This window comes from Haematobia irritans, unplaced genomic scaffold (assembly GCF_050003625.1).
Source record: "Haematobia irritans isolate KBUSLIRL unplaced genomic scaffold, ASM5000362v1 scaffold_160, whole genome shotgun sequence".
Classification (NCBI taxonomy): domain Eukaryota; kingdom Metazoa; phylum Arthropoda; class Insecta; order Diptera; family Muscidae; genus Haematobia; species Haematobia irritans.
In genome coordinates this window covers 40,771-68,216 of record NW_027445754.1, presented here as the reverse complement: position 1 = coordinate 68,216, position 27,446 = coordinate 40,771, and the positions used below count along the sequence as shown (strand labels likewise).

General features: G+C 31.4%; 1 protein-coding gene across 2 annotated transcripts; it reads left to right on the top strand.

Moving 5' to 3' along the window:
• Nucleotides 1-134: 134 nt before the first annotated feature.
• On the top strand, nt 135-27,334 carry LOC142242466 (transmembrane protein 120 homolog). 2 transcript variants are annotated; one of them, XM_075314037.1, is made up of 9 exons: nt 135-293; nt 798-1,152; nt 1,233-1,351; nt 16,399-16,528; nt 20,365-20,504; nt 24,410-24,627; nt 24,701-24,927; nt 26,129-26,281; nt 26,347-27,334. In XM_075314037.1, the coding sequence occupies exons 2-9, from the start codon at nt 1,081-1,083 to the stop codon at nt 26,458-26,460; spliced, it is 1,173 nt and encodes a 390-aa protein (XP_075170152.1). In that variant the 5' UTR covers nt 135-293; nt 798-1,080; the 3' UTR covers nt 26,461-27,334. The 2 variants fall into 2 exon arrangements, with proteins under 2 accessions (XP_075170152.1, XP_075170151.1); XM_075314036.1 differs by lacking the exon at nt 135-293 and adding an exon at nt 307-458.
• Nucleotides 27,335-27,446: the final 112 nt, after the last annotated feature.

The window sequence follows — 27,446 nt, the reverse complement described above, 5'->3', positions numbered from 1 at the left end:
ACGTCATCGTCGTTGTTGATGCAAGACTTTGTTGTTGCGTTCCTCTATAGCATAGCTGCGTTTTATTTTAAACAAATAGCCAACAACAAAAACGCCACATATAGCAATAGGTGAGAGGACAGACATAGCCACAAAATGCTATTGTTTTATCAATCTACGAACATTTTAATCTAATCAAGCGACGCAAAAGTCATAAAGATTGCTCGGTTCTCTCTTCAGTTTCTTCTCTACATATTGTTTTCATTTGCAAATCAACAGGGCGAAAGCAGCATTTTTCGCAGCAGCAGAATTTGGTAGGTACAATACTATTTCATTTGCTTAAAGGTATGCTTCACTCGTCTGGCAGTTAGTCAAAAATTGTACTGGAGAAATACAACGTCGCGTCAATAGAAACGCAAAAATAGTTTGTCGATGATATTAAGACGTGTAGACGACGTATGCGGTGCCGGATAGAGAAGGTAAAATACAAAGTGGGTGACCATCAATATGTGGTGTAATGACAAATAGATTCTCGTAAAATTGCTATTCGATCGAAAATATAGAGAAAAGTCCACGTTTTAGTAGTCTATTTAATCCTACACGTGTTGTAACATTACGTAGGTCTACAAGACCAACATCGCGCGAGTGTGCCTTTGTTTGTGTTTAATGGTTTACTTTTGTCTCTCTTGTTTTTCTTTCACCCTCACCCCCCCCCACCCACTACATTGGACACCATTAAATCGGATTGTCGGTTTTCAACCAACAATTGTTTTAACATTTGTATGTCTGTCTGAAACACATCTACTGCTAAAATATAGATTATTCAACAAGCTACAACGTCCAGTTAACTGTCATCTCCCAACAACGCAAAAAATAAAATTATAAAAAAATTGTTCACCAAAAAAAAAAAAAAAACAGCACCGACTGAGCTTGGAGTGTGTGTGTGATTGTGAAGCGGCGAGAGTTTAACCCTCTCTGTTTCTGGGTACAACAAAGGGTATTTTGGATAGGATTTCTTACCTTGACTTGCTTTTGAAATTGGGATTGAGACCTGCATTGACAAGGTCAATTATTGTCGTCGTATTACGGGACAGCAAAAACATGACCACAAATAATATTGACACCCTGGTCAATGAATGGGACGAACTCAATCGTGAGTTTGTCGATTTAGAGGTAAGTTGCTAAGTCAACAATCATGATTAATTGATACACCGATACATTGAAATTCAATTTTGTCAATTTTCTCCTTGTAGGAGTGTAATCGTAAATACATTGAGCTCTTGGAACAACTACATTCCCATCAACATAAATGTTTCAATGAAATTAAACATCAACGATATCGCATGAATCAAATCAGTGCATCTCTAAAACAGTAAGTGACAAATTTTACAAATCGCATTTAGTACACATTGTATTTTAGGGATCCATATTGTAATTAGGGATCCATATTTGATCAAAATCTTGATTTCTCAAAATCCGCTTTATTCCAGTTTCATAAACCATTTAGTTTTGTACACTGATGATAACCCCCCATGGCAGATCAGAGATCAATTACTACTCAACCGTATTTCTCATTGCTACAAATTTCCCTCATCTGGGTGTGGAATTCTATACAAAACGTGTAAATAATTCCAAATCCGGTTATAGAAAATGTTTGAAGTTCAAAATAGATTAGCACAATAGGATCCATTTAATGTAAACAATGTAATGCCGAGTCTATCTGCGGAAAGCAATAATTACGAATTATCGCAAGATTAGCAAGATGAAAGAGAAATGGTTTAATAGATACAAAATGAGTTAATTAATATCTACCAAACTGTTAGGTACATAAAGAATATCGGTCATTGCCACCATATAGCTAATAAGATCGAACATTGAATTTGTAAGACACAATGCGATACCGGTGTACTATGAATGCTGATGTGGTGCATTATTGAAAGTAGGTAAACACAGCTAAAAAATTTCGATATTTGTCTGAAATGTGAATAGAACCAATATCCAGCAAAAAAAGCGTCGCCGAAAAAGTAATGAAAATGTTCTTTTTGGATCCGGAAGTTGTGCAAAATTGACGGAGAAGCGATGAATTTATCATGGGCTTGTCATAGGACGGAAGTCCTCCATTTCAACAGCCGTTGCCCTGAATTCGCATCACTTCTTTAGGTGTGATCCCAATTCAATGTTTTGGATGTAAATTAAAAAATTCTGTGATATTTTGTCAAATAAATAATTTTTATAATTTTTAATGGATTATAACGCTTGTCGGAAACGTTTGAACTCAAATATTTTCAAAAATTCACAATTTTTTCAGATTGGATTTAGCATTTTTTTTCGACACAATTTAAATGATTTGTACCATTTTTCTTACTCTGTTTTTAACCTATTTGAAACAAAAAAGTTAAAATTAAAAGTATGAAAAAACCAAGTTAAAAAAAATTTTTATTAAAAGAACTTTCTGCGTAGTTAAAATAAAGAACATCATTGGGAGTACATCTTCTGGAAGGGTTTTGAAAGTTGTGCCTTTGGAAGAATTTCCAAATTTTTTTGCTGGGTAACTTCTGTGCATAGCGAACATGCTAAGACAGTGTTACCGTTGGAAATTTTCAAAAGTAACATTTGCATAAAAAGGTCACTCAAAAAATTGGCATTTATTGGAGAAACTTTTTAGAACTTTTGTGCTACATAAACATTCCATGAAAAAAAAAAAACAACAATTTATTACCGTAATGACACATTATTATAACATAAAAGTCAGTAAAACAATATATTTGATTACGTTTCTAATTTGTAAGTTTAATTTCTTTGAAACTTTATTTCATAACTTAGAATACAATCTCCTACAGCCATATCGAGTAAATGTAAGTAGGTTTCAACTTTAAACCTTTTGCGAAAATTATTGATTGACACGAATAGGCAAAAATTCTATAAGCTTTTCATTTCCTGAAAAATGATTCATGTTTTCAATATGTTTCCTTGATTTTGTGTGACGGCGATTTTTTAAATGTAAAAATTACGTTTGCATACAATGCAAGATGGACGTTTTGTCTTTTTAACCCATTTATATTATATTTATATCATTCACTTTCATAGCATCTTGAAACTGTGTCTTTTCATATTCGCCGTCAGAATTTTCCGCTTCAGAATCAGACTATCCCATATCTGAAATATTAGAAGTAACATTCATTTAATTAAAATTACTTCTATCACGAAAATTATAGTCTCAATCATAGCAATTATTTTTTTCAATTTAATTGATTTATGCGATTATTTTATATTTATTTTATATTTAGATGATTATTTTATATTTAGATGAAGTAATTTTCATACGATTTAGCGTTTCCTTGTGATATATTTTTATACCCTGCGCCACACTGTAGAACAGGGTATTATAAGTTAGTACATATGTTTGCAACACCCAGAAGGAGACGAGATAGACACATGGTGTCTTTGGCAAAAATGCTCAGGGTGGGCTCCTGAGTCGATATAGCAATGTCCGCCTGTCCGTGAACACATTTTTGTAATCAAAGTCTAGGTCGCAGTTTTAGTCCAATCGACTTCAAATTTGGCACAAGTATGTGTTTTGGCTCAGAATAGATACCTATTGATTTTGGAAGAAATCGGTTCAGATTTAGATATAGCTCCCATGTATATATTTCACCCGATATCGACTTATATGGCCCCAGAAGCCAGAGTTTTACCCAAATTTGCTTAAAATTTTGCACAAGAAGAACAATTAGTATTATAGTCATGTATGCCAAATTTCATTGAAATCGGTTCAGATTTAGATATAGCTCCCATATATATCTTTCGCCCGATATGCACTAATACGGTCCCAGAAGCCAGAGTTGTACCCCAATTTGGTTGAAATTTTGCACAGGGAGTAGAATTAGTAGTGTAGTCAAGTGTGCCAAATTTTATTGAAATCGGTTCAGATTTAGATATAGGTCCCATATATATCGTTCGCGCGATTTACACTCATATGACCATAGTGGCCAATCTTTTACTTCGATTTTATTGAAATTTTGCACAGGGAGTAGAATTAGCATTGTAGCTATGCGTGCCAAATTTGGTTGAAATCGGTTCAGATTTAGGTATAGCTCCAATATATATGTTTTTCTGATTTCGACAAAAATGGTCAAAATACCAACATTTTCCTAGTAAAATCGCCACTGCTTAATCGAAAAGCTGAAAAATGACTCTAATTTTCCTAAACTTCTAATACATATATATCGAGCGATAAATCATAAATAAACTATTGCGAAGTTTCCTTAAAATTGCTTCAGATTTAAATGTTGTGTTCCACCCTAGTGCATTAGCCAACTTAAATTTTGAGTCTATAGATTTTGTAAAAGTCTATCAAATTCTGTCCAAATCGAGTGATATTTAAATGTATGTATTTGGGACAAACCTTTATATATAGGCCCCAACACATTTGACGGATGTGATATGGTATCGAAAATGTAGATCTACAAAGTGGTGCAGAGTATAATATAGTCGGCCCCGCCCGACTTTAGACTTTCCTTACTTGTTTTAACTGAACATTTTAATCTAATTTTTTTCTATTGCATCGATTAATACTTTCGCTACTCGAAGCTAACTAAATGATTAGTACTTTCAATTGTTGAATCATTACTACCTTATCAGTGTTTAATGCTCATGAGAGCTCATATTCTTAGGAATAGTTGCCAAATAGTTTTCTTTAAAAAATTGTGATAAGTAACTGTTAATAAGTATCTTATAAATAAAAACACATTTTTTTGCGAAAGTTAAATCGAAAATTGTTGATTAGACAGAAATTGATCTATTTGTCTAATCATTGAATTAGTTCCAGAAATATTGGGGAATTGTTAATAATAACTTTTCAAATACTTTTAAATGTATATTATTATTATGGTTTGAATTTGAAATCACTTGTTTGTATAGTGGAAACTGTTTCCTTTTTATATATATTTGATAGGTTAAAAAAGCTTTTATTTTGCCAGTTTATACCTGATTCACATTACACTTCCAAAATCCACTTAAACTAAATTTCAACAGTCATTTGCATTACTAATAAGATATTTCAAAACCAATTGTAATAGATTTCCAGCCTAATGCGTATGAGGTATTAGACTAAATCTTTAATTGATTTTGCTCTTCTTTCCAAAAAAAAAAAATGATTTAAACAATCGTATACTTTTTGTTGGTTTTCCCATAAATTACAACTGTGTACGTAGTTTCATACGTCACTTTATATCCACAAATATTCTATATGAGATATTTTGATTTTTTCCAAATATGATTTATGATGTATGACGTCGATATGTTTATTCTATTGCTCACACTATGTTTTGCTTTTAGCATCCAATTTTAATCAGCATTATCATTTTAATACACATTTGCTTTGTCATGCTATTAAAAAAACATTTGTTGTCGAAGCATTATTAGAAAAACTTTTGAAAGACATTTTGGATTTTTCATTTTTTATTATAAAACATACATATACTTGTTTGTATATATGTATGTGGAATTGCATCAACATTTCGTATTGCATAATTTATGACAAATGCTATAAAAAATCGTATGATAATGAATGAAAATATTTCATAATGTATGTATGTGTGGGAACCCTGCACACATGTATATTATACCGGCCCTTATTTCTAACAACATATGTATTTATTTACAAACAGAAGGAGAAAGTGAGTCTAACATAGCCGACTATATTATATGCTATAGAGCACCAAATTTTTTTGTTATATATTTCATTTAATCGAACATTATATTAGGGATCTATAGTGCAAACCAATAATCGATTTTTCGATTTTTTGACTTTTAATCAAAAATCGATTTTCGATTATTTTTACCAATCAAAATTCGAATATACGATTTTTCATAATCAAATTTCATAGAAATAATGATTATACAAAATATTCGATTTATGAAATCTAAATGACTTTTTGTGAGTGCTATCAACAATAGTTGGAGAGAAATGCCAAAACTTAGTGTTCCAGTTAGTCTTGTGTCGTTCCGGAACGAACTAGTTCCAATGAACGGTTCACTAAAAGGAACGACTGTCACTAGTTCCATCTCTTTCGTTCTCATCGTTCCTTTTGTCATTTAGTTCTATTTTCAATTTACGCTCCATCGTTCTTCGGATCGCAGTTTGATTTCTTTACTTCTGTTTGAGCTATTTACCAATTCATTCATTTTGGCGCGTATATATTTAAACCATTGGCTGATATGCTGCTATTTAATAGAATCTTTAATTCCATCTCAGACTCTTCACAAACGACAAAAAAATCGTAATTTCTTCCAATGAATAATTTTGCACAGAGTATAGTATTATTCAATCCAAAAATCCATCCAAAGAGTTTGGGTTCCTGAATTTAGTTATTTCCTTAAATTTTCCATTCCTTTAATTTTTGTATATTACTATAAACTATTTGAAGTAATTTCACTCAATTTTTCATATTTTTGTATCTTTCAATTGACCACGAACTTCGTTACACAAAGTAAACAAACAATGTAATGTCTGTCTTTAGTAGATGACAGTGATGACAAATATACAAATCCGGAACGAAAAGGAACGATGGAACGATTTGAAGGAACTAGTTCCTTTGTACAAAAGGAACGATGAGTCCGAATCACTACGGTAAACGATTTTGCCCAAGACTAGTTCCAGTCAAACAATATATATTTTTAAAATGTTCAATATAAAATTGTTAACATGTACGAATCGTTTATCATTATTTCCCAAATAATTACCCCTATAAGTTCAAGGAAATTGAAAACACAAAAGATTCATTTCCACCAATTTGATATTTTATTTAATCAAATCAGAATTTTTATTCTTATTGGTAATAGAATTCTATAAATAAAAATTAAGAAATATGTGCTCGTTTCCTTACATCTAGGTACATTTCAATTCAATTGAAACCAATGAATAAAACATTAAAGTCGATTTTTGATAGTCAAAATTAAAAAAATAGTTCAAAATCGATTTTGCGAGTATTTTTAGGTTAATAATCGATTTCGATTATTTTAGATTTTTATGCCGAAATTCGCATACTCGATTAATCGATTTTCGATTTACAGATCCCTACATTATATATGTTTTCAAATCGATCTGATTTCTTTCCCCACTAACTATTCCAAACTCGTTCCATTGGATGTGGTTTCGCTAGATAGTAGATAGGGACAGTAGGAATCTCGTTAATCCAGATCGCATGTGATATACTTGGATGATGTTGAATTTTCCCTCGTTTGCTTGGCTGCAAAGAATAATGGTTCATATGTATCTATAGTTAAAGTTAGCGTCAGTCATATTCAGTTTCATATTACCTGGTAAAATTCAAAAGTTCCTTAAATTTGATTAAATATTTTTGTTTTATTTTGGTATATACACGTGGTTATCTACATTGGGAATAAATACTGCATGTAACGACTAAATGGACAATAAAAACAACACAGGCAGGGCTGTCGGAAGATTTTGCTGGAGTCGGAGCCGGAGTCGTAGAAATTTTGCTCGACTCCGGCGAAACAAAATTTAAAAAACACTTCATATCTTTGTAACCAAAGAAATATTTCGATAAATTAGATTCCATTGGGGTTTTTAATCGAACAACGAAAAACGAAGTACTGGATTTCAGGCCATTCAAAGTGTAGAAATTTTGCTCGACTCCGACCCCGGCGAAACAAAATTTAAAAAACACTTCATATCTTTGTAACCAAAGAAATATTTCGATAAATTTGATTCCATTGGGGTTTTTAATCGAGCAACGAAAAACGAAGTACTGGAAATTTCACGGTGATATAAAAATTAGGTTTTACTAGAATATGGGCATAATTGATCAATTGTATTGTCAATTTTTAACATATTAAAATATAGATTTTTGGCCCTGTATATACTCTTGATAAAGGTATAATGTTAAGGCAATACAGCAGGAGAACCAAAAGTTCTGAATTTTTGGCAGGCATGTCGAGTTCAAAGATGGGTCATACCGGACAATTTTGTGATATAGCTCCTACATATAAACCGAACTTCCGATTTGTTTTAAGAAAATTTCCCCAGTCTAAGATTTGTCAGAAATTTCGAATTTAGAGTCATTTGAGAACTTATATTTCATGTTAGCCTGATACCGAAACAGGCAATTGACGTCCAAATACATTATATCTAATTATGCAATTATTTGAGAACCATAAATAAATGCGGAAATTTCCAAGATTTTGATATAGCCCTACATAATTATTTGAGAAATCTCCTTATACACCCGATGTCCTTGGAAGCTGTAATTTTAAATTAAACCTCTGCCAATCTGATTAGCCCGACATTTTGTGTATCTTTTTGTTAGTGTTTCTATTTTATATAGATTTATTTTTTATAAAATGCCCATATAGACCAATACCAGGATTTTACTTCTTAAACTTCTGGAAGCCTAATTATTTTTTGAAATTTTTTGTTTTTATAAATACATATTCTGGAGATTGTTGTTATCTACCCATATTTTGATGTGGTCTCTATATAGTATTGTGTCGTATTTTAATTTATTGGCCTGAAATTAAAATATAGAGTTCTTAACATTCCTAAAATGGAGTCGTATCAAAATTTAAAATTAGAGTTCTTTTGGACATATAAACACATATGGCAAAATATAGTACTTATATCGCTCTATTTTTGGAACACTACACCTTAAAATTACAATTGGAATACTCTTAAAATGAGATTTAGGTACACCACCTGGAGTCGAGTCCGAAGTCGGAGTTGGAGTCGAGGCTAATAAGAAATGCTGGAGTCGAGCAAAATTGACTCGACTCCACAGCCCTGCTTACAAGAACAATTTTTTTAGGTATCTCCGAAATAATAAGGGCATGTCTAATACACATATCTACATACATTCTTAATTTAATTCAGTTTTGAGATAATTCGACGTAGATAATTTTTTAAGTAATCTCAATGTTTTAGTTTATCTTATGTTTTTCCTTATGTGATCCTTAACTTTCATTGCTTAATGATACGGGTGGGTAACTGAACCTATATGGCCTCTGTAGGCTCAAATTTGACCATTTGGAAAGTTGTCTCGTTATAAAAAGAAAATATCTGTTGGAAATTTTTTGGAAAATGGTTTACCTTTTATTTTTATTATTATTATTATTATATTTTGTAGTATGATAAACAAACACTTTGACTTGTTAGAGGTCGGCTACAATAGTCAGTTACGAATAACATTTTTATAATTATAAAACTAGTAAGGAAAGTCTAGAGTCGGGCGTGGCCGACTATATTATACCCTGCACCACTTTGTAAATCCCCATTTTCGATACTATGTCAAATCCGTCAAATGTGTTGGGTGCTATATGTAAAGGTTTTTGTCCCAAATACATAACATACATTTAAATCTGACTCCATCTGAACAAAATTAAAATTAAAATTTAAGTCGGCTAATGCCCTGGGATGGTACACTATGTTAGTAAAAAAAATATGGGAAACATTATAATCTGTACCAATTTTGAGGCAACTTCGCAAAAGTGTATTTATGACTTATCGGTCGATAGATATGTATTAGAAATAAAGGAAAATTTGAGTCACTTTTACAAGTTTTCGGCTTTGCAGTGGCGATTTTATAAGGAAAATGTAGGTATTTTGGCCATTTTTGTCCAAATCGGAAAAAACATATATATATATAGAAGCTATATAGAAATCTGAACCGATTTCAACTAAATTTGACATCCATACTTAGTATTTTAATTCTACTGCCTGTGCAAAATTTAATGTAAATCGGACTACAACTTTGACCTCTGTTGTCATATGACGGAAAATCGGGCGAAAGATATATATGGAAGCTATATCTAAATCTGAACCGATTTCAATAAAATGTAGCACACTTGACTACACTACTATTTGTACACCAAGTGCAAAATTTCAACCAAATTGAACTAAAACCCTGGCTTCTGGGGCCATATAAGTCCATATCGGGCGAAAGATATATATGGGAGCTATATCTAAATCTGAACCGATTTCAATCAAATTTTGCAACTAGACTACACGACCATGTGTTATGTTTGTGCAAAATTTCAAGCAAATCATGGTAAAACTCAGGCTTCTGGGTCGATATAAGTGCATATCGGTCGAAAGATATATATGGGAGCTATATTTAAACCTGAACCTATTTCTTCTAAAATCAATAGGGTTCTATTCTGACCCAAAACAGGAACTTGTGCCAAATATGGAGGCGATTGGACCTATACTTTAATCACAAAAATGTGTTCACAGACAGACGGACATGGCTAGATCGACTCAGGGACCCACCCTGAGCATTATTGCCCAAGTCTATCTCGTCTCCTTCTGGGTGTTGCAAACACATGCACTAACTTATAATACCCTGCTCCACAGTGAGACGCAGGGTATAATTATAAATAAGTCTACTTCTATGCGATTTGTAAACAATATAATGAGTTTATAAACGAATATAATGAATCTGAGATTTCGTTTTGATAGAAATATCATTATGAACTTAGTAACACTTCGTATCAGTCACGCTGAATGTCTTCCAGCAATACAGCTTTAGAACGGAAACAAAACCAGGAGATGTTTCTGAGTAGGGTTTACTGTTATTTAAAAGAAATTATAGACCCATTCATACGATTATTTGACTCCAAAATCCGTCTTGTTGTCTAAGGGCGTTTTCGTTTCGCAAAAAATATGTTGCCTTGGTGTTACACTACTTTTTCCCTCATTGTTTTTTCGCCCAAATGATATTGTCATTCCAAAGTTATTGTTAATTCATAATATTGTGAGGGATACCGGATCCAAAATCTAAGATAGTGTCCTTGATATTTTGCAATCAATTTCGAGAATGTTGCACATTTTTTCCCAATCGAAATCGCCATAAGTCTGTCTAAGTTAGCCCTGTATGAAAATGATTTCCGATTTAGTATATAATGAAATTAAGAAATCGTATTCGCACTGGCTGGCAATTAATGCAAACGTTTTATGTTTTAATTCCGTTTTTTTTTTTTTTTTTTTGCATAAAAATGGGGTGAGCAACTTATGCTATCATTTAAGAATTGCTCCCAACGTCTTTCTATGTTTACATATTATTCACTATAATATATGTCTTCTATCTTTTTTATCTGTTATGACGATTACTAATTTTTTATTTGTTTTGAATTTTGTTTTACTTCCAATTCAATATTTGATAAAAGCGAACATATTTCTAACATGTACTTAAAGTGTGCTATCAACTATTGGCACCTTATCATTTTTATGGACAGAACATTTAATGGATAGCTTTTGATATTTCCACATTCTGGATGGATACACATTTAATTATTTTAACCAAGTCAGTTTTATGGTCGAATTCTTTAATTTTTTTTATTTTGTTATTTTTATGGCCCCTTCAATAGAATCTTATCTTAAGAAACAAAAAATACAAGAATTAATGATATGTGCTTGCATATATACAACAACAAAAAATGAAAACAACTTCAATGTTCAAAATATTATGTGACGGAGAAAGAACAGAACAACAGCTATATATGTTATGGTCAATTAGTTAGCGTTTTGGGGGCAAAAGTTCACTACGATACAAAAAGTTTCCAAAAACAATTAAGTTTCTATGACACACAATACAACACTTAGTTAATGAATTGTATAGCTGTGGCGGCAAGTTGCCTGCACTTAACACCTCATATAACAAATGTAATAAATGTGCTAACTAAAAAGCGATTGATAAAGATACGCAAGTGTACATCGACCCTTCATATATGGGGGGACATACCTGTGATTGTTATGTTAGTGTAATTGGCACAAACTCAAAAGATAAATTCAGAAGTGCGATAGTGGGTCTCTCGCCTGGATTACATTCATGTGGTGATCAAGATCCTTAGCGTTCGAAGATCCAACTACATTGTGTCAAAGCTAAATTTCTTTCCAAACCTTCAGACCAGTCAATACGAATTTCTTTAGAAATTCTCTTATAGCCGAAAAAGTGCCACTCACTACCTTTGTAAGGCATTACCAAGCCTTACAGTTACTTAAATCCACATTACAAAAATTACACAGAAAAAAATTCACGAAAATTTTTCCAATTAAAGTCTTAATTGAGTTTTAACAAATATTCAATTAAAAATTTAAATGATTCAACAAATGTTTTAATTGAAACAAAAATCAATCACAAAAAAATAGTATCAATTAATATTTTAATTGTTTTTTAATTAATTTTTAATTGATACTATCATTTAGGTGATTGAAGACATTTCAATTAAAAAAATTTATTGGATCAATTAATTTCATGGTTGAATCAGAAAAAATGTTGAGTGTGTCTCTATCAAGGTTATGTTATTTGATTATGAGAAACTTCAAATCATATGCGTGTTACTTATATAAAATAAATTCAAAATGTTATTGCTATGTTTATACCCTAAACCTCATAGTGGTCAGGGTATAATAACTTTGATCTGCCAAAAAATGTGCCTACCTGAAATATTGATTTTAGACCCCATAAAATATGTACCGATCGACTCAGACCTGAGATTATAACGACCTTCCAATTTTTTGATACCATTTTGGTAGTACTCCTTCGGTTTTGCCTCAAAATAGGCCTCAGTTTCGACAATCACCTCTTCATTGCAGCCAAATTTTTTCCCTGCGAGCATCCTTTTGAGGTCTGAGAACAAGAAAAAGTCGCTGGGGGCCAGATCTGGAGAATACGGTGGGTGGGGAAGCAATTCGAAGCCCAATTCATGCATTTTTGCCATCGTGACTTGTGGCACGGTGCGTTGTCTTGGTGGAACAACACTTTTTTCTTCTTCATATGGGGCCGTTTTGCCGCGATTTCGACCTTCAAACGCTCCAATAACGCCATATAATAGTAACTGTTGATGGTTTTTCCCTTCTCAAGATAATCGATAATAAATTATTCCATGCGCATCCCAAAAAACAGAGGTCATTACTTTGCCAGCGGACTGTTGAGTCTTTCCCCGCTTCGGAGACGTTCACCGGTCGCTGTCCACTCAGCCGACTGTCGATTGGACTCAGGAGTGTAGTGATGGAGCCATGTTTCATCCATTGTCACATATCGAAGGAAACACTCGGGTGTATTACGAGTTAACAGCTGCAAACACCGCTCAGAATCATAAACACGTTGTTGTTTTTGGTCAAATGTGAGCTCGCACGGCACCCATTTTGCACAGAGCTTCCGCATATCCAAATATTGATGAATGATATGACCAACACGTTCCTTTGATATCTTTAAGGCCTCTGATATCTCGATCAACTTCATTTGACGGTCAATATAGAAGGGTTATGGTTATTGTCTTGGAACCAATTTTTAATAAAGCGAGAAGTGTGTTTAGGATCGTTGTCTTGTTGAAACACCCACCTTGGAGGTATGTTTTATTCTGCGTATGGCAGCATTGTGTTCTCCAATATATTTCTATATTCGAACAGGATCATTTTAAATGTAATGCTATAAATTCGACCTAGGTCATAGCAGAAAAAAACAGCCCCATACCACTATGTTGCCGCTCCCATGCTTGACCGTCATTTTTGTGAAGCGCATATGAAATTCTTTTCCTTGGGGTCGACGAACATTACGACTACTACCATTTCGGAATATTTTTTTTTTTAGTTTCATCGCTCCACAGGATATTGCGCCATTTTCTCTCACCTACCGTTCTTGACCACCTATAATGTTTTCTGGCGAAGCATAGTCTCATCTTACAAAATTTTTTCCGTTGCATAGGAACTTTTCTGACTGTTCGGTCGGGTAATTTGGCATGCACTAATCGCCGCCAAATAGATCGTGCAGATATCACATTGCCTATTTCAGAAGAAATTTGCCAGGATGGTTTGGAAGGGTCGTTTTTTAGGGGAGTGCTAAAAAGATAATCTGCTTTTCGAAGTGTCTTGCTTGGTTTTCCACGTGTTTTCGCAGAACTTCTTTTCTTTAGGGCTTTTTGGACAGAAAGTAACGATCTCTTAAAAGATTTGAGGTCGTTCAAAGAGATTTTCCCCCAGTTCTTAGAGCTACAACCAGTCTTTTCCACTACAATGAAATTTTCGGTTCATCTAGTAACTAATTATCATCGCCACTAAAAACACAATAACAAATTTTTTGCAAAATTTAAACATTTTCATATAAGAACGCATAATGTACTGATTTTTTTGACCAACCAAGCGATTCATCACAAAGAGAACACAGGAAACACAAATAATGACATTTTTGCGTTTTTTATACCCTGCGCCACACTGTGGATCAGGGTCGATATAACAATGTCCGTCTGTCCGTCCGTCCGTCCGTCTGTCTGTGAACACATTTTTGTGATCAAAGTCTAGGTCGCAATTTAAGTCCAATCGCCTTCAAATTTGGCACATGTTCCTATTTTGGGTCAGAATAGAACCCTATTGATTTTGGAAGAAATCGGTTCAGATTTAGATATAGCTACCATATATATCTTTCGCCCGATATGCACTAATATGGACCCAGCAGCCAGAGTTTTATACCGATTTGCTTGAAATTTTGTACAAACATAACACTTAGTCGTATAGTCAAGTGTGCAAAAATTGATTGAAATCGGTTCAGATTTAGATATAGCTCCCATATATATCTTTCGCCCGATATGGACTTATATAGCCCCAGAAGCCAGATTTTTGGCCGAATTTGGTTGAAATTTTGCACTAGGAGTACAATTAGTAGTATAGTCAAGTGTGCAAAATTTGATTGAAATCGGTTCAGATTTAGATATAGCTCCCATATATATCTTTCGCCCTATATGGACTAATATGGTCCTAAAAGCCAGTGTTTTGGCCCAATTTAGTTAAAATTTTGCACTAGGAGTACAGTTTGTAATATAGTCATGTGTGCCAAATTTGATTGAAGTCGGTTCAGATTTCATTGTTTTTCTGATATCGACAATACCAACATTTTCCTTGCTAAGTCGAAAAGTTGTAAAAATGATAAACTTCTAATACATATATATCGAGCGATAAATCATAAATAAACTTTTGCGAAGTTTCCTTAAAATTGCTTCAGATTTAAATGTTTCCCATATTTTTTTTTACTAAAATTGTGTTCCACCCTAGTGCATTAGCCAACTTAAATTTGGAGTCTATAGATTTTGTAAAAGTCTATCAAATTCTGTCCAAATCGAGTGATATTTAAATGTATGTATATGGGACAAACCTTTATATATAGCACCCAACACATTTGACGGATGTGATATGGTATCGAAAATTTAGATCTACAAAGTGGTGCAGGGTATAATATAGTCGGCCCCGCCCGACTTTAGACTTTCCTTACTTGTTTTCTTATTGAATCAGTGCTGCCACTATTGAACTTTAGTTACATGACGTAGTTACAACACCAAATTAAAAAATATGTTAGAGTTAGGACAAAAGAGAAAAAACTTTTATTTATTTTATTTATTTATTTCATATTTATACTTATAAATGGGAGCTACCGTGGTGCAATGGTTAGCATGCCCGCCTTGCATACACAAGGTCGTAGGTTCGATTCCTGCTTCGACCGAACACCAAAAAGTTTTTCAGCGGTGGATTATCCCACCTCAGTAATGCTGGTGACATTTCTGAGGGTTTCAAAGCTTCTCTAAGTGGTTTCACTGCAGTGTGGAACGCCGTTCGGACTCGGCTACAAAAATGAGGTCCCATGTCATTGAGCTTAACATGGAATCGGGCAGCACTCAGTGATAAGAGAGAAGTTCACCAATGTGGTATCACAATGGACTGAATAGTCTAAGTGAGCCTGATACATCGGGCTGCCACCTAACCTAAACTAAACCTTGTACTTATAAGTAAATTATAAGCACAAATGAAGTTAAAGCTATGACATCGAAGGTCTTAAGCTTATTATTTATTTTATTTTTGTCAGTAACTATCCTATAACTTGTATATGCTCCCAATTATTTCCTTTAGGTTTTATTACAAGTCAGGCCTTTGTTTTTTTTTTTTTTGTTATTTCATCACCCTTTGCACTTACACTAAATTTTTTTCATTTACTTTGGCATTGTGGATTTTTTTTGTTTTGTGTTCCACGTAATGCATTTAAGCTTATACCCAATGACATAATCCCAATTATGCGGATGTTATTTAATTTTTGTAATTTTTTTTTTATTAAAACCGGTACGTGTTAAGGTGAATAGGTTCGCTTTTATCAAAACAAAACTTATACTGTGGGTTGATGAACTCAAACGTAAACAAAAAAAATACAAATTTAACTGCTTGATAATTTGCAAACAATTTTGTTTACTAATACATATTAATTATTTTCCAAAAATGGTAAATAATTTTTCCATCATTGTACTGAGTATTACAAAATAAAATTAATTAAGACGTATAGTTTTATATTTTAAAATATCTAAATGTATATTTTTTTTGTTTTGCTATGCAATTAATATCATTTACTTACTTTCATTTAATTGCAGATTTAAAAACAGCCAATCAGAAGAAGAAAAACAAAAAGTAGCTGAATTGCAAAAAAATACTCTGAAACGAAAAGCACAATTATATGAAATTGAACAGTCATTACCCGCAAAATCTGGACGTTACCTAAGAGTATGTATGGTTAATTTCTTTTTTAAATTAATAAATATATTTATAAATTAGGGTATGTTAGGTTAGGTGGCAGCCCGATGTATCAGCTCACTTAGCTCACTATTCAGTCCATTGTGATACCACATTGGTGAACTTCTCTCTTAGCACTGAGTGCTGTCCGATTTCATGTTAAGCTCAATGACAAGGGACCTCCTTTTTATAGCCGAGTCCGAACGGCGTTCCACATTGCAGTGAAACCACTTAGAGTAGCTTTGAAACCCTCAGAAATGTTACCAGCATTACTGAAACACTTCTTTGGTGTTCGGTCGAAGCAGGAATCGAACGCACTACCTTGTTTATGCAAGGCGGGCATGCTAACCATTGCACCACGGTGGCTCCCAATTGGTGTATGGATCGGTCGAAACCGTTGTTGGAGTTGTAATACTTCACAATATAATGGAGCTTTTTTTTTAATCTCAGGAAAACTTAAAATCAAGAGACTTAAGTAAAAAGTATTATGAACTTTTGAATGCAATTAGTATTCTAAATTTAATAGTTTAGTATTGTAACGACAAGCAAACTTGAACTTTATTCGAAGTGAGGCATACAAAAACACGAAATAATTGGTAGCTTGCTTTAATAGCCATTGTATTGAAATTACCCTTAAATTCTGTATGCAGTTAAGATTTGCATATGGCTTATATAAATGCATTTATGATATAGCCTCAATATAGGGGCCACGACAGCCGTTTCGAATTCCTTTAAACAAGAGAACTTGTCGATTTCAGAGAAAGAGTAATTTAAAGTGTATTTCTATAAAAATATTTATTTATTTTATTCATTCTCAGTCTACAAGATATACAAACTCTTTTAAATTACAGCATGTGATTAATGTTGGTACGATTTACAATTTCAAATCATTCAAAGTTACAATTACAAATTAACAATTATAATTACAAATCGCAGGAAATATTTTTTGATTCAAAAATTCAAATGAAAACACTGAGAAAACACGTCGTTAAAAAAATTAAGTGTTCAAGACATCTGCTATTTTTTATACCCACCACCATAAAATGGTGACGGGGCTATAATAAGTTTGTCATTCCGCATTGAAATATCGATTTCCGACTATATAAAGTATATATATATTCTTGATCAGGGAGAAATTATAAGACGATACAAGCATGTCCGTCTGTCTGTTGTAATCACGCTACAGCCTTCAATAATGGCGCTATCGTCCTGAAATTTGGCACAGATTCGTCTGTTGTTTGCAGGCAGGTCAAGTTCGAGGATGGGCTATATCGGTCCAAGTTTTGAGATAGTCCCCATCCGACCTCCCGATTTGGGGTCTTGGGCTTATAAAATCTGTAGTTTTTATCCAATTTGCCTGAAATTGTAAATCTAGAGGTATTTTAGGACTATCAAAAAGTGTACCCGGATTTGCTTCTTGGGCGTCGTATTTTCTATCCGATTTGCCTGAAATTGGAAATAAAGAGGTGTGCCGAAAATGGGGTGTATCGGTCCATGTTTTGATAGAGCCTCCATATAGGCCGATCTCCCGATTTTACTTCTTGGGCTTCTAGAATCCGTAGTTTTAATCCAATTTACCTTAAATTTGAAATCTAGAGTTACTCTAGGACCCTAAAAACGTGTACCGAAAATGGTGAGTACCGGTCCATGTTTTGATATAGCCACCATATATACGCTTTCTCCCGATTTTACTTCTTGGTATGCTAGAATCCATAATTTTTACCCAATGAGCCTCAAATCGGAAATCTAGAGGTATTCTAGGACCTTAAAGAGGTGAGCCAAAAATGATGAGTATCGGTCCATGTTTTGATATAGCCCCCAAATAGACCGATCTCCCGATTTTATTTCTTGGGCTTCTAGAATATGTAGTTTTTACCCAATTTGCGTGAAATTGGAAATCTAGAGGTATTTTAGGACCATAAAGGGGTGTGCCGAATATATTGAGTATCGGTACAGTTTTTGATATAGCCCCCTTATAAGGATAAAACGATTTCATTGAAAACTTTATTATTCTATATCTGAGAAATACGTATTCTATTGTAAGCAAAACTTGTATTCGTATTTTAAGGACAAGAAATCTTTAGCCTCACAACAATATTTTGTGGATTCATATTCGCGATACCATCTCAAATCGAGATGGTATCATTATAAAGGGTGATTTGTTAAGAGCTTGATAACTTTTTTTTTTAAAAAACGCATAAAATTTGCAAAATCTCATCGGTTCTTTATTTGAAACGTTAGATTGGTCCATGACATTTACTTTTTGAAGATAATTTCATTTAAATGTTGACCGCGGCTGCGTCTTAGGTGGTCCATTCGGAAAGTCCAATTTTGGGCAACTTTTTCGAGCATTTCGGCCGGAATAGCCCGAATTTCTTCGGAAATGTTGTCTTCCAAAGCTGGAATAGTTGCTGGCTTATTTCTGTAGACTTTAGACTTGACGTAGCCCCACAAAAAATAGTCTAAAGGCGTCAAATCGCATGATCTTGGTGGCCAACTTACCGGTCCATTTCTTGAGATGAATTGTTCTCCGAAGTTTTCCCTCAAAATGGCCATAGAATCGCGAGCTGTGTGGCATGTAGCGCCATCTTGTTGAAACCACATGTCAACCAAGTTCAGTTCTTCCATTTTTGGCAACAAAAAGTTTGTTAGCATCGAACGATAGCGATCGCCATTCACCGTAACGTTGCGTCCAACAGCATCTTTGAAAAAATACGGTCCAATGATTCCACCAGCGTACAAACCACACCAAACAGTGCATTTTTCGGGATGCATGGGCAGTTCTTGAACGGCTTCTGGTTGCTCTTCACTCCAAATGCGGCAATTTTGCTTATTTACGTAGCCATTCAACCAGAAATGAGCCTCATCGCTGAACAAAATTTGTCGATAAAAAAGCGGATTTTCTGCCAACTTTTCTAGGGCCCATTCACTGAAAATTCGACGTTGTGGCTCGTTAGTAAGTCTATTCATGATGAAATGTCAAAGCATACTGAGCATCTTTCTCTTTGACACCATGTCTGAAATCCCACGTGATCTGTCAAATACTAATGCATGAAAATCCTAACCTCAAAAGAATCACCCTTTATATTATAGAACTAAGTTTGTTGATTTATCGGTCGATAGATACTATGTATTAGAGGTATTAATTTTTAGAATTTTTCGGCAGTGGCGATTTTACAAGGAAAATGTGGGTATGTTGGCTATATTAGCCCAATCTAAATCTGAACCGATTTCAATAAAATTTAGCACACTTGACAACTACTAATTGTACTCCTTGTGCAAAATTTGGAGGAAATCATAATACAACTCTGGCTTCTGGGGCCATATAAGCCCATATCTGTCGAAAGATATATATGGAAGCTATATCTAAATCTATATATAAATCTATCTATATCTAAATCTGAAACGATTTCTTCCAAAATCAATAGAGTTCTCTTCTGACCCAAAGCATAAGCTTGTGCCAAATTTGAAGTCGATTGGACTAAAACTGCGATCTGGACTTTGACTACAAAAATGTGTTCACAGACCCTGTTCCGCTTTCCTCCGGAACGAAATTTTAGACAGGGACTACAGTAATGCAAAACAAATATCATGTTTTTGGTTTACCAAGAAGTACTTATAGCTCTAATAAAAAATTAAAAATATAAATAAAAAACATAAATCACACACTTTTTTAGACGCTCACTGTATATATTTATTTTGGCTTTTCTAATATATTGATTATTTTACTTCTATAATTGTTATTGCATAAAAATAAAATTTATTTAATAATAAATATATAGTTTATAGTTTTAATTAATTCAATTCCCTTTTTTTCTTTCTTTTAGATTATACTCGGAGATGTAAATGTATCGATTCTAAACAGAAATGACAAAGTACGGTACAAAGATGAATATGAAAAATTCAAATTGATTCTCAATGTTATTGGACTACTGTTGGCATTTTTGAATTTAATATTTAACTACAGGTAAGAAGTTAGTTTGTAATTTATTTAAAATTTAAATATTCTTAGTCAATCTAAAATTTTAAAACAATCTTGCCCTGCCTTTCAAATTGAGGGCTTTTTTCACATACGAATTTTGAACTGATTTAAGGCCTGAAAGCGAACATATTTTTGATATATGTTTGTTGCAAAATTTATTATTTGTGAACAGTGTTGCCAGTATTGGGGATTTTCCCCCAAATTGGGGATATTTTTTTCGTGAATGGGGACGAAATTTCTGAGTTGGGGACATGGGGATTTGGTGGGGAATTTCCATAAATTTGGGGATTTTTGGTATTTTTGGGTATTTTTTTCGAGAAATCGTTTTAATCTTTTTTAACAAAATTTTATTTTTATAGAAAATTTTGCAAAAATTTTATTTCTATAGAAAATTTTGTCAAAATTTTATTTCTATAGAAAATTTTGTCAAATTTTGTTTCTATAGAAAATTTTGTCAAAATTTGATTTCTATAGAAAATTTTGTCAAAATTTTATTTCTATAGAAAATTTTGTCAACATTTTATTTCTATAGAAAATTATGTCTAAATTTTATTTTTATAGAAAATTTTGTCAAATTTTATTTCTATAGAAAATTTTGTCAAAATTTTATTTCTATTGACAATTTTGGCAAAATTTTATTTTTATAGAAAATTTTGTCAATATTTTATTTCTATAGAAAATTATGTCAAAATTTTATTTTTATAGAAAATTTTGTCAAAATTTTATTTCTATAGAAAATTTTGTCAAAATTTTATTTCTATAGAAAATTTTGTCAAAATTTTATTTCTATAGAAAATTTTGTCAAAATTTTATTTCTATAGAAAGTTTTGTCAAAATTTTATTTTATAGAAAAATTTGCCAACATTTTATTTTTATAGAACATTTTGTCAAAATTTTATTTCTATAGAAAATTATGTCAAAATTTTATTTTTATAGAAAATTTTGTCAAATTTTATTTCTATAGAAAATTTGTCAAAATTTTATTTCTATTGACAATTTTGGCAAAATTTTATTTTTATAGAAAATTTTGTCAATATTTTATTTCTATAGAAAATTATGTCAAAATTTTATTTCTATAGAAAATTTTGTCAAAATTCTATTTCTATCGAACATTTTGTCAAAATTTTGTTTCTATAGAAAATTTTGTCAAAATTTTATTTCTTTTCTATAGAAAATTTTGTTTCTATAGAAAATTTTGTCAAAATTTTATTTTTATAGAAAGTTTTGCCAAATTTTGTTTCTATAGAAAATGTTGTGAAAATTTTATTTCTAATAAAATTTTTTTTTCAAAATTTTATTTCTATAGAAAATTATGTCAAAATTTTATTTTTACCCGTGTAAAAATTGGTGGATCTAAATAGATATAATCATATCTCAAAATTGGCCGCTTCAGATCTAGGCAGATACACCCAGATATGATATAGAATTAGATATAATTATATGTAATTCCGTATATAGGGAGATCTGACACCAGATCTACTTACATATAGGGATAGATATAATAATATCTAAGACATTAGATCTGGGCCAATTTTGAGATCTGATCAGATCTATTTCCATAGTAATTAGATATGATTAGATCTTACCATTTTTCGGATCTACTCATATCTAATCATATCAAATTAGATCTCTCAATTTTTACTCGGGTATAGACAATTTTGTCAATATTTTATTTCTATAGAAAATTATGTCAAAATTTTATTTTTATAGAAAATTTTGTCAAATTTTATTTCTATAGAAAATTTTGTCAAAATTTTATTTCTATAGAAAGTTTTGTCAAAATTTTATTTTATAGAAAAATTTGCCAAAATTTTATTTTTATAGAACATTTTGTCAAAATTTTATTTCTATAGAAAATTTTGTCAAAATTTTATTTCTTTTCTATAGAAAATTTTGTTTCTATAGAAAATTTTGTCAAAATTTTATTTTTATAGAAAGTTTTGCCAAATTTTGTTTCTATAGAAAATGTTGTGAAAATTTTATTTCTAATAAAATTTTTTTTCAAAATTTTATTTCTATTGAAAATTATGTCAAAATTTTATTTTTATAGAAAATTTTGTCAAATTTTATTTCTATAGATAATTTTGTCAAAATATTATTTCTATAGAAAATTTTGTCAAAATTTTATTACCATAGAAAATTTTGTCAAAATTTTATTTCTATAGAAAATTATGTCAAAATTTTATTTTTATAGAAAATTTTGTCAAATTTTATTTCTATAGAAAATTTGTCAAAATTTTATTTCTATTGACAATTTTGGCAAAATTTTATTTTTATAGAAAATTTTGTCAATATTTTATTTCTATAGAAAATTATGTCAAAATTTTATTTCTATAGAAAATTTTGTCAAAATTCTATTTCTATAAAAAATTTTGTCAAAATTTTGTTTCTATAGAAAATTTTGTCAAAATTTTATTTCTTTTCTATAGAAAATCGTGTTTCTATAGAAAATTTTGTCAAAATTTTATTTTTATAGAAAGTTTTGCCAAATTTTGTTTCTATAGAAAATGTTGTGAAAATTTTATTTCTAATAAAATTTTTTTTCAAAATTTTATTTCTATAGAAAATTATGTCAAAATTTTATTTTTATAGAAAATTTTGTCAAATTTTATTTCTATAGATAATTTTGTCAAAATTTTATTTCTATAGAAAATTTTGTCAAAATTTTATTACCATAGAAAATTTTGTCAAAATTTTATTTCTATAGAAAATTATGTCAAAATTTTATTTTTATAGAAAATTTTGTCAAATTTTATTTTTATAGAAAATTTTGTCAAAATTTTATTTCTATAGAAAATGTCAAAATTTTATTACCATAGAAAATTTTGTCAAAATTTTATTTCTATAGAAAATTATGTCAAAATTTTATTTTTATAGAAAATTTTGTCAAATTTTATTTCTATAGAAAATTTGTCAAAATTTTATTTCTATTGACAATTTTGGCAAAATTTTATTTTTATAGAAAATTTTGTCAATATTTTATTTCTATAGAAAATTATGTCAAAATTTTATTTCTATAGAAAATTTTGTCAAAATTCTATTTCTATAGAAAATTTTGTCAAAATTTTGTTTCTATAGAAAATTTTGTCAAAATTTTATTTCTTTTCTATAGAAAATTGTGTTTCTATAGAAAATTTTGTCAACATTTTATTTTTATAGAAAGTTTTGCCAAATTTTGTTTCTATAGAAAATGTTGTGAAAATTTTATTTCTAATAAAATTTTTTTTCAAAATTTTATTTCTATAGAAAATTATGTCAAAATTTTATTTTTATAGAAAATTTTGTCAAATTTTATTTCTATAGATAATTTTGTCAAAATTTTATTTCTATAGAAAATTTTGTCAAAATTTTATTACCATAGAAAATTTTGTCAAAATTTTATTTCTATAGAAAATTATGTCAAAATTTTATTTTTATAGAAAATTTTGTCAAATTTTATTTTTATAGAAAATTTTGTCAAAATTTTATTTCTATAGAAAATTTTGTCAAAATTCTATTTCTATAGAAAATTTTGTCAAAATTCTATTTCTATAGAAAATGTTGTCAAAATTTTGTTTCTATAGACAATTTTGTAAAAATTTTATTTTTCAATCGAAAAATCTACAAATTCTTGTAGAATTCTACCAACTTTTGAATATTAAATTACTACTTGAATATTACCTTTTTTTGTTTTTTTTTTTTTTTTTTCAAAAAAAAAAAACTTGTATTGGGGATTTTTGTGGACGAAAATATAATATCATAATTTGGGGACAAGAGCAAGAAAAACACTGGCAACACTGCTTGTGAAATGACAGATAGCACTCACTGTTCTTCAATGCCCCATTTTTCCTATTTTCACATTTTTTGAGTATAAAAAAGTGAACATTTATTTTTCTTTTATTAAAATTTAGGGCTTTGGAGTTGTCATACATTTTCTTATTGGTATGGTATTATTGCACACTAACCATTCGGGAATCGATATTAAAGGTAAATGGTTCACGTATTAAAGGATGGTGGCGGGCCCACCACTTCATATCAACCGTGGCTGCTGGAGTATTATTGGTATGGCCACAAGGCGAACACTGGCAAATGTTCCGAAATCAATTTATGTACTTCAATGCATATATCAGTAAGTTTTCTTGTTTCTTTGATTTCTTAATGCGAGATTGAGTTATTTTAATTTCTGTGTTTTTGTTTTTAAGGTATGGTCCAATATCTACAATTCGGTTATCAGAAAGGTCTCCTATATCGTTTAAAGGCTTTAGGCGAACGCCATAATATGGACATTACCATTGAGGGTTTCCATTCATGGATGTGGAGAGGTTTAAGCTTTCTTTTACCTTTCCTATTCTTGGGTTATGCCTTCCAGGCCTATAACGCATGGACATTATACAAATTAGCTTTTGATCCCCCAGATGCTCCATGGCATGTAAGTACAATAAAAGAAAGTGTTGTTAATTATAGCAAATTAATTATTATAAAATTTAAATATTTTTGGTTTTAGTCTAGCTCGAGGTCATTAATGATGATGTCCAAATGTTTTTTATTTGAGTTTTATTTTATTTTATTGAAGCCAACATTTCGATTTGACATCGCACTTTACTGGTTTTTTGTTTTATTTAATTACCTGGACCTGATGAAGATTGACGATGTCAAATCGAAATATTGGCTTCAATAAAATAAAATAAAACTCAAATAAAAAACATCTGGAGTTTTTTCATTAATGACCTCGAGCTGGACTAAAACCAAAAATATAGTTAAACACAGATCAACAATCCAAAGTAAATAAATTTTAAATTTAAAAGTGTTTTTCGTTCCGAATTGGTTGTTTGCTACAATCACTGTTCTCCTCAGTGATAGTGGCGGTCATAGAATATTGTTGTCATCGAATATAATATTATTTAAACCGATCCAATTTTTGCGGATAAGGGGAGAAAAAACATTTATGCACTTGACAGTGCGTCCACTAAAAACCCATCCCTCTTCATTAGAGTTATAATTTCCACCTCGGCACCGCTTCCTCATTATATCGAGGTGGACCCCACGTAGACGGCGACACTTAATTTGCGCCCAGAATTAGGTATGTTCGGCATCATCCGTGACCTCTTCCTCTTCGTAAATGCCGTTACCAGGAGTAGTCTATACGGTACAGATACTTTCGAAAGTAGCCGTGGCCGGAGAACACCTGAGTATGCAGAATGTCACATCCCCATGTCTTCTCTTTCCCCATATTGCATGTCGGTTATAAGTCTGTGGATGTTCGGTATCAAGTACCTCCGCCCAATTGTTCCTGCTCGGAGGCTTCAGTTCTTACCCTAATTCGATGTGGATATAACCTTGTGAATACCAAAACTTTTTAATGGTACGCGTTTTAGGGGGACCTCGTTGATCAAAATTCGGCATGCGACACGTTTTAACTCGTTAACGAAGTCTCTGTTCAAAAGCCCCCAAACTGCAACGAAACATGAATGTAATCCTTTTTTATGGGAAGGAAGGCTTCCCTCTCGGCAAAATAATTTTTTTACGACCAATTTTTTTTTAGATCATAAACAAAACATGTCCAAATTATATTTTCTTTTCCTGTTGTGAAAACCAGTCTCACTAAATAATTTAAATTATTTTTTTATCAGGTATCGGTTATGAGCGGATTATTCTCTATGTTGTTCATTGGAAACATTACAACAACATTATTGGTGGTACCCGAAAAGATCCGTGAACGTGCCAAGGAACGTTACCGCTTATTGAGTATGGGCAAATCCATGAAGCTAAGAAAACAAATGAGGGTAAGATGATCGATTTGACTTTCTGTTAATACTCAAATACTCAATCCAACAATTTCGTATTACAGAACAGCATGAGCGAATCGGAAAACTCTTCAACGCATACAAGTCCAGCTTCATCCCCTGTTTCAGAAAAGGTCGACAAATCTCCAAGTACTCCCGAGGAAAAGAAATCAATCTAAAGGCATTAAAAGACAAACACAATTTTCAGGATATCTTAATATATTCCACATGAAAAGGAATTAAAAGCTTACCAAGAGATAACTGAAGAAGGAGAAAATTTATGAATTTCTAGACTAGAAACTATCCTACCGAAAACTAGCAACAAATAACCAACATTTTCAGAACAATCCTAAACCAAGAAAATGCATACAAACAGACACACAATCAAACACAAAGACAAAACTGTGACATGATTTCAACGTGAAAAACAAAAACATTTTCACAATTTAATTTTTGGGAAATGTTCGTTAAATGTTTCTTTGATCTTTTATTATTAATTTATTTTTGTATAAATTAGTAAGGGTGACCATATATGTCTTTTTATATCTTAAGCCGGCTCAGGAATATTCCATTCCACTCGTACACAAACTTATTCAAACAAAAAGGAAATCCATGTTTTTTATTGCATTTTCGGGCAATTTCAATCATAATCTTAGCTTGGACTTTTCATTTTTATTTAGTTAGCATGAATGATCTTGTATCAAATATTTATATTAATTTATTTTTCAATGTTTGTATTATTTCCTTTCATTTTATTACAACAATTTTAGCATTTAATTAAATTAATTTCTGCTCTAAGTTATTTACACCATTTAAACCCAAAGCTAGCCCCATGTACACCTCAATCCACCACTCCCTTTAGTGTAATGAAAGAAAAATTTATGTAGATTTTGTTTTTATTTCCACCTTTTTGGATTGTAAGCAAATTTTTTCGAAATTGGCATAATTACAAAAAAAATTAAGGATTTACTACTACCAAATGAAGAAACCTTTTTATGTAATTTATGGAACAAACTAATGAAATAAAACGAGGAGTTGTAAAACTAAACACAATTGTTTTAATCCATTTTAAAATATAAACTATTACTAGGTTCTTATACCCTGAAATCTTCCGAAACTCCAGAAAATTTTTAATCATCAGGTATTTCGTTAGCTGTCACTTTTG

Bases quoted from the DNA above. Each gene is read 5' to 3' on its own strand.
- LOC142242466 (XM_075314037.1), top strand. From the start codon at position 1,081: ATGACCACAAATAATATTGACACCCTGGTCAATGAATGGGACGAACTC. The intron at 24,628-24,700 runs GTAAGTTTTCTT...TTTGTTTTTAAG, and splicing joins GTACTTCAATGCATATATCA to GTATGGTCCAATATCTACAA. The intron at 24,928-26,128 runs GTAAGTACAATA...TTTTTTTATCAG, and splicing joins CCCCAGATGCTCCATGGCAT to GTATCGGTTATGAGCGGATT.